The sequence below is a fragment of the Capricornis sumatraensis genome, chromosome 9, assembly GCF_032405125.1.
Source record: "Capricornis sumatraensis isolate serow.1 chromosome 9, serow.2, whole genome shotgun sequence".
Taxonomy (NCBI): domain Eukaryota; kingdom Metazoa; phylum Chordata; class Mammalia; order Artiodactyla; family Bovidae; genus Capricornis; species Capricornis sumatraensis.
The window spans coordinates 42,984,101-42,992,259 of record NC_091077.1 but is presented as its reverse complement, the minus strand read 5'-3'; the positions used below and the strand labels follow the sequence as shown (position 1 = coordinate 42,992,259).

At 56.5% G+C, this 8,159-nt stretch overlaps 1 protein-coding gene across 1 annotated transcript; it reads right to left on the bottom strand.

Moving 5' to 3' along the window:
- Positions 1 to 2,767: 2,767 nt before the first annotated feature.
- On the bottom strand, positions 2,768 to 7,564 carry MISP (mitotic spindle positioning). The gene is made up of 5 exons (XM_068979404.1): positions 6,981 to 7,564; positions 5,755 to 6,851; positions 5,044 to 5,174; positions 3,617 to 3,655; positions 2,768 to 2,857 (listed from the first exon to the last, which is right to left on the bottom strand). Exons 1-5 carry the CDS (start codon positions 7,562 to 7,564, stop codon positions 2,768 to 2,770), a joined length of 1,941 nt encoding a protein of 646 aa, XP_068835505.1.
- Between the last annotated feature and the right edge of the window lie 595 nt (positions 7,565 to 8,159).

Sequence of the window (8,159 nt, the reverse complement as noted above, 5' to 3'; positions counted from 1 at the left end):
CCTCTCACCAGAAAAAAAAAAAAAAAAAAAAACCTCTTGCTGAGCCCCTGTGGGACAAGGCAGCCTGGCAGGTGAATAGAATTCTCCCTCCCTTCCCCGAAGGCACAGCCCAGTCAAAAGAATTAAGCAAAAGTGAATCATCAAAAAAACGAGACCTTCCCACTGGCCTCCTGAAATGTGCCTGTGAGGGTGAATCGAGAATTTCAAGGACAGTACCCTTTTCAGGACACTCCTCAGGTTTTAAGCCAGTAAATGCATCATTCCTGGATCTTTTCCAAGGTCCTTCTGAGGCCTTCAAGAGAGACAACACTTTTCTTTTTCTTTCTCTTTTTAAAATAACTGTGGGAAAATACACATAACATAAAAGCACAGCTCATTGGCATTAAGCACACTCACACTGTTGTGTAACCAGCCCCACCATCATCTCCAGTATTTTCCAGTCCTCCTAAACTGGAACTCTGTCCCCGTGAAACAATGACTCCCCATCCCCTCCCCTACGCCCTGGCCCCACCATCTACTTCCTGTCTCTGCGGATTTGACTCCTCCAGGGACCTCCTGTGAATGGAATCAGACAGTGTGTGTCCTTCTGTGTCTGGTCAGCAGAGTAACAGCCCCAAAGATGTCCCCATCCTGGTCCTGAGGCCTGTGGCCGTGTCACCTCATAGGGCAGAGGGGACTTTTCAGGAGGGATTAATTTAAGGCCCCTGAGATTCGGACGACCCTGGATTTCCAGCAGACCCAGTGTCATCACATGGTCCTTTTAAGAGGGAGGGGTAGGGTCAGAGGCAGAGAGACAGGAGAAGCTGTGCTGCTGGCTGTAAGGATAGAGGGAGGGGCCACGAGCCAGGGATGGGGCGCCTCTAGAAGCTGGAAAAGGGAGATGGTGCTCCCCGGGAGCCTCCAGAGGGACCAGCTCTGCCCACACCTGGATTCAGCCCCGTGAGGCCTGAGCCGGACTCCTGACCTCAGGACTGTCAGAAAACCAAGCTGTGCTGGTCTAAGCCCTCTGTTCCTGCTAGTTCCAATCACCCCCAGAGACTGGCATCCTCAGAGAAGGGGGACCAGAGGGAGCAGCCAGTGGGCACCGGGGTGGAGGAGGAGCAGGTGTGGTAGGAGATGGGGGAGGAGCCGGTGAGGCCCAGGTTGTATTCAAGACCCCAAAACTGCCTTCCTAAAAGGCTGGGGTGGGGGCACACTTGGTTCCTGGGGCTAGAACAGAACAGTGAGAACCCCAGAGATAAGCGGACCTTGGACCAGGCAGAAGGCATGCTGCCAGATCCAGTGCTCCCACAGGACACAGGCCCCTCCTCCCTCAGGCTGGGGTCCCCTAGACACAGGCCCTGCCTCCTCCCTAGACTGGGGTCCCCCTGAGGACAAGTCCCCTCCTCCGTCAGACTGGCATGCCCCTGAATACAGACACTGCCTCTTTCCTAGACTGGGGCCCCCCCGAGGACAGGGAGCCCCTCCCTCAGCGGATCTGTTCTGCCCCCGGTAGCCCCTCTCGACCTCACCCCCAGGGATGCCCTCGCCCGCAGCCTCAGCTATTTTGGGTGCACTGCCTCCCCGCCCCGCGTGGGCTGCTCTCAAGAATAGCTCTCAGAAGAGCTGAGGCGGCTTCCCTGTCTTGGAAGGGGGCGCGGGCCGTGGGGTGGGGGCGGGCAGCGGGTGGGGACAGACCCTGAGGGTGGGCATCCCCAGCTGCTACTAGTCTGGAGCCTGGGGGTTCGGGTCAGAGGGGGAGAGGCTGCTGTCGGAGTCCCTCTGGGGTCCAGGCACAGGTACTGGGATTTCACCCCTGAGGTCCGGGTTGGGGGAGCGGAAGAGGTCCCTTCACCACCCCCCAAGCATGGAGGAAATCGAGGCAGGGTGGGCAAAGGGGCCCCCAGCCACACAAGGGTCAGCACTACCGGTTGATTCCCAGGAATGATCTAATCTGCGGGAGTGGTGCCTGTGGTATATGTTCAGAGCCTAATAACGACCCCTCTCCAACCACCGCCCCTGGAGCCGGAGGGACTGGGGACCCAGCTGGCGCTGAATAAGCGCTCTGAGAGTGACTGACTAGGCGACGTGGGAGAACTGAACAGTCACTCATGAACAAGCACTAGTTGAGCACCTTCTGTATGCCTCACACTGGGGAGGTGAAATGGTGGGGCAGTGACGTCACCTGGAGAAGTGAAGCAGGCAGAGGCTCAGGGCACGCCCACTCCAGGCAGGGACCCCAGCGGCTGCTTTGTTTCAGGTAGGACAGAAGCCCCTAAATCAAGCACTTTTCAATGCCTGGGGCTGGGGCGCTGTCCCCATGGGATCCCATAACATCAGAGCTGTGCTGGGTGTGCTGCGGAGGGGGCCACGAGACCCTCGGATTGGGGTGCTCAGGCCTCCTCCCTCAGACTGGAGGTTTCCGAGGGCTGGAGCCAGGCAGGTCTCCCCTGTCAGTTTGGGACTTCCCAGAGGGAGAAGGGTTAGGGTGTCTCCCCTCTCAGACCAGCCATAATAATTATATCAGGAGGTGAGGGGACTGGTCTCTTTCCTCCCGGAACTCAAGAGCGTTTGACAAAGTCACAGGAGCAGAAGGAGTCATCCAAAAGCACAGCAATTTCTCCAGGAAAATGAAAATGGGAAAGAAACCCCACACCCCACAAATGCATCCACGCTTGGGACTGTCAGCAGGAGACATGTAGGTCCCGGGTGTGGGTTTAAACGGGGATCTAGGTCCTAAGGCAGGGACTCAGCAGCTCCCCAGGGCCACGGCAGCGCCGGCCCAGGCTCAGTCCTCATCCTCGCTGGCGTAGATCCCGGCTTCCCAGCGCTCTGCCATGGCATTCCTGTGTCGGGTCACCCGTGTGGCCTCTAGAATCTGCAAAAAGGAGGCATGGAATTTCCTCAGGGCTCTAAACCCCCAAACATCTCCCCCGACCGCTAACCCCTAGGAGAGGCCTGGAGAACGGTTAGAGTAGGACCGCCACCTCCTGTTTCAGACCCTCCACTCCTAGTAACAGTGCAAAGGAATGTGCTAACTCATGATGAACCCCACAGGAGGGAAATGCCCGGGCCTGGCATTGGGGACTCAGGTCAAAATGAAAGGGAAAGTCTTAGCTGCTCAGTCATGTCAGACTCTTTGTGATTCCATGGACTGTAGCCTGACAGACTCCTCTGTCTGTGGGATTCTTCAGGCAAGAACACTGGAGTGGGTTGCCATTCCCTTCTCCAGGGGATCTTCCCAACCCAGGGATCAAACTCAAGTTTCCTGCATTGCATGCAGAGAGGGTCACAAATGTATTCCCCAAAACCACTGAGGTAGGTGACCTTCTATACACTCTCAGGTGGACCTCTCCCTCAAAGAAAATATCCCTGTCTTGGGCGAAGCCTGCCCCCAAACCATCTCCTCAAAAGGCAGCAGGTGGACCCTCTTTCCACAGTCTGTGCCTATGGCAGGCATCAAAAGCAGATCACAGGAAAGTCCACCTCAGGCAGACACCACCAATCAAGAAGATACCAGGGCAAGTACCCACACCCAGAAGAAAGGCTTCCCATGACCCTGATGCCAGGGGACAGGGGGCACTGATGCAGGGGGAGGGGAGGAAGGCCCAGGTCCTCGCCCCAGGAGCACACTCACCTCTGAGTTGACATCATCCAAGGGATTGATGCCGGCATACTACAGGAAAGGAACATATGTTAGTCCCTGGGGCCTTCCAGCCCTCCCCACTGGACTCGATGCACAGTCACATTTGGGGCAGAAGGGAAGGCCTTCTCTGCCCACTCTGGTCCCCCAAGTGTTCCTCAATCACCCCAAACTCAAAACCACCCACTATGCTGTTCCCTCATGTTGCCCCCTCATTGAAGCATTGCCCACCATTTGCAACTGTTTTCTCTTTGTAAACTTCATCACAACAAAGACAACTGACATTTACAGAGCTCTTGCTGTAGCCAGCCCTGCCCTAAGGTTCGAAGGGGGACGTTCTTATTATCACACTCATTTCACAGGGAAGGAGACTGAGGGTCAGAGAAGGGCAGAGTCTTGCCCATCACATAGTCAGCAAGCAGCAGGACTGGGACTTGAACCCAGGTCCCCAGGCCCCACTCTGCCCCAAACCACTAGGCAAGACTGTGAGCACCACATGGGCAAGGCTGGAGAGGGTGTTATTCTTTGTAGTGTAACAGTTCCTGTCCAGAGAGAAGATGGCCTCACGGTTACTAATGTAGGGTTTGGAGTCAGGCCTAGGTTCAAGTACTGGCTTGGGAACTCGGGCTATATGACATTGCGTGGGTGCTTAGTCACTCAGTCATGTTCAACTCTTTGTGACGCTATGGACTGTAGCCCACTAGGCTCCTTTGTCCAGGATTTTCCAGGCAAAAATATTGGAGTGGTGGAAAAGGAAATGGCAACCCATCCAGTATTCTTGCCTGGAAAAGTCCATGGACAGAGGAGCCTGGCAGGCTGCAGTCCACAGGGTTACATGACTGAGCACACGTGCATGAGGGTGGAGGGAGATGTGTTGTTAGCAATAAACTGGTAGAACTAAAAAAAAAAAAAAACGGAGTGGGTTGCCACGCCCTCCTCCGAGGGATCTTCCCAACCCAGGGATCCAACCTGCATTTCTTACGTCTCCTGCTTTGGCAGGTGGGTTCTTTACCACTAGCGCCACTTAAGAAGCCCTGTGTGACCCTGGGCACACGTAAGTATGGCTTTCTCAACAACAGGGAAACAAAAATCCCTCCAGATGTTAAAGGCACAGTGCTTGCAGAGCCCTGAGACATCCATCATATGATGTGAATAATAATCAGAAATGATGTTGATGGTAGTAAACACATGAAAATGATAAGGATCATTTTGATACACTGCCACTGCTCTCCTCCAAGCAGAGCTCATCCTCAGCCTTTGGTTCAGGGGAACAACCTCATGGTGGGGACTCTGCTTATACAGCCCAGACATGAAGAGAAACTTGGTTTATCCACTGTGCACCTCGCCTGAACTTCTCCGCCCCTAATGGGGAGTCAGAGCTCAGCCAGGCCTCCAGGGGGATGGCAGAACTCAAGACTCACCCACTGTTCCTTCTTCTTTCTCTGCTGGAGAGCATCCTCGGCTGGGGCCTCCACCGTCCACACCAGGTCCGAGTGCAGGTGGATGGGGGTGAAATAGTGTGACTCAGACACTGAGTAGCTGCCTGTGATACCTGGTGGGGGTGGGGGAGGGGGGAGGAATGAAAGGGCATCACGGAGGGTCCTAGAGTCTCCTGAGGGCATAACATCTGTGAGGACTCAGCCCAAGAGACACAGATTCTGGCTGAGAGGCTGGACCAGTTAAGGAGATGAGTGAATGGACAGACAGACAGAGCAGACAGCTGTTTGGGAAAACTGGTAGATCAGATCAGAATAGCCAGTCAGGAGAAACTGGATCCATAGATGGGCTGGCCATGCAAGGAGAAAAACACTAGAAAGTGACCCAGGGTGGGGGCAGTTCACATGGACAAAAAGGATCAATTGATTGAGAGGCTAGAACATCTGTAAACCTCTATGCACCTAACAACAAAGTCTCCAAATCCATAAAGCGAAAAACTCAAGGCAAAGTTAACATCTTTCTCCAAAATCTACTGCTTCAGCAGACAGACAAGTGGACAGACCAGTCAACCCAGGAAGTGAATGAAGTCCCCCAGACGTTCCCGACCCTCACCCTCTCCTGGCACCCTCATACTCCTCCTGCCACCCTCCTCTGAGACTCTGCACAAAGCAGCCTTTCCCAGGACCCGTTCTCACTGGATGTGCGGGAGGAGCTCCGAGAGTCGTGGTCACAGCACTCATCCGAGAAGACCTCAGGGTACAGAGCACTCCGCCGCTCCTCAGCCATCTCCCGCTCCCGTCGCAGGACATTCTCCACTTCCCTCTCCAGCAGCTCAGATGACTGGGACTTCTGTAGCCTCAGTGCTGGGGCCCCTGCCACCTCCCAGCCCCAAACTCGGGGGGCCTCAGGTCTCTCAGGTTCATCCGGGACTCTGAACCGCAGGGGCCGCAGATGGAAGTACTCCTGTCTCAGGACACCCCTGCTGGCATGCAGGGGTCCCCGGGGGGGCTCCTGCTTCATGCCTGAGGGTTTTGCAGAGGATTCTGAGGGACATCTCTGAGACCCTGCGGCTTTGGGAGAGCCCATTGGCCTGGCTTCATCTGCTGAGAGGTTGCTGGGCCTGCAGTAGGCGTGGGAGGCAGGGGACTCTCCTGGGGGCATCCCAGGCCTCAGGTACGGTTGGTAGGCATCAGGTGGGATACGGCTCACCTTCCTCACCTCTGGGGCCGGGCTGGCTGCATGGGCATCCGGGGTTGGGCTGAGGATGGAGTCTGAGCTGTGGACTCTTCGGAGTCTGGGCTGGGGTCCTTCGGAGGACCAGTCAGGTGTGGATGCCCGGCCTGCCTGCAGCCCCTCCCGCCGGTGATCCTCCTCACGCCGTGACTCCTGAGCAATGTCCCGCTGTACGTAGAGTGATGGACGGCCCCTGTCCCGCCATGGTGCTGCAGCCAGGCTCACCTTGCTCAGCAGGAGCCTGGCTGGGATCTCCACCAGCTCCTGGTGGCTGGCTGCCCGCCGAAGCCCCCTCTGCTCTCGGAGGTCTGCCTCTCGCTCCTGTGCCAGTCGGATCTCCCGCTCAATGGGCGTCTCCTTGAGGGGCTCTGGGGACTTTTCTCTGGACCAGGAACTGGGGTCCTGCAGGGCTTGGGCAACAGACCTGGTGGGCAAAGGGTGAACCCTCTTCTCTTCTGTGACCACCTCCTTCACCTGGGGTTTGACTGGGAGGACATACCCATTGGCCAGGGGTGGCCTGCTAAGGGCCTTAGAGGCCTGACTGGTCCCGGGTGGGGAACTCTGAGAGGCCACTGTATTTACATGGGCTACTTTAGGTTGGGGGCTCTGAGGAACCTCTGGATTCACGTGGGCCACCCCAGGTGGGGCGTTTCGAGAGACCCCTGTTTTTGCATGGACCACCCTGGACTGGGGGCTCCGGAGAACACTTGCATTGGTGTGGGCTGCTCCAGGCTGGGGGTTCGCCTGCTCCAGGTTCAGGAACTGCCGCCTGGCTGCCAGGAAGTCGATCTGCTCCCTGTCTATCTCGTTCTCCTCCAGGGGCATGGACTGTGGTTGGCTGGGGCCCCTGGGCTCCCTGTGGTCAGGGGCACCATGGAGCGTGGCCACTGTGCCACTCTTCCCGACGGCCTGGCCCTGAATGACTGCCTGGCGCTCCCGCTCCAGGTTCTGTGGCTGCCAGGGTGGGGTATCCCTGGCTTCCAGGTGGTAGACCTTCACCTCTTCATCCTCATTATCCTGGGGGCAGGGTGGCCATGGGGCTGTCTGGCCAGGGAAGACATGCAGGCTGCGGAACGTCCCAGTCCGTGTCATTTCCAGGGAGGCCTCGTGGTCAGTGGGCCAAGCTGGTGTCTCGTCCTGGCTCCAGGCACTGGCCATGGGCCCCACGCCCACCAGCTCAAATGTGTAGCTGGTGTCACCATCAAAGGCCGTACCAGCCATGCGGGATGAGTGAGGGATGCTGAAGATGGGATATCTGGTAACTCGGTCCATGTTTGGAGGGAGGTCTCTGCCCACCACAGGCTCCCAGGGTGGAGATGATCTGGGCTCACTGAAGGAGGAGAAGGATGTGTGGATTACCAGGTCAGAGAACTTGGGGAGAAATGTAGTCCCTCTCCCTCTAAGGACAAAGTCCTGGCCAAGTGGCCTCTGTGATTGGCTCAGGGATGGGTAAGTGACTCAGCCCTGCCAATCAGAGCATTCTATATTTGGACCTCTGTTATTTGTACAGGGATGGACATGTGACCCAACCTGGCCAATGACATTAAACTCTGGGACTTTTCAATTAAAGTGGAAAATTGGACCCTCTTCCTCATTGGGCTTGTGAGGCTGATAGGATGAGACAGAACTGTTGGGGGGCCATATTTGCCCTTGAGGACACACCTTGTTTAAGAGCACCCCCAACTGCAACACAGCACCCTAAAAACATTGTTTCAGCTCCTGGATCCAGCCACACCTGAATCCCTAGGGGCCTCTGTACGGATTAACAACTCGCCCCCTGTGTGCCTAACATTTGCAGGCACCCCTCCCACCTCCTCTCCCAGACACTGCATACCCTGTTGGGTGCCAGCTCGCTGGGTCCAGACCC

Coding starts and splice junctions, on each gene's coding strand:
- MISP (XM_068979404.1), bottom strand. CDS start 7,564: ATGGACCGAGTTACCAGATATCCCATCTTCAGCATCCCTCACTCATCC. Junction 6,852..6,980: donor AGTGTTCTCCGGAGCCCCCA/GTCCAGGGTGGT, acceptor GGCCTCTCAGAG/TTCCCCACCCGGGACCAGTC. Junction 5,175..5,754: donor GAGCTCCTCCCGCACATCCA/GTGAGAACGGGT, acceptor CACCCCCACCAG/GTATCACAGGCAGCTACTCA.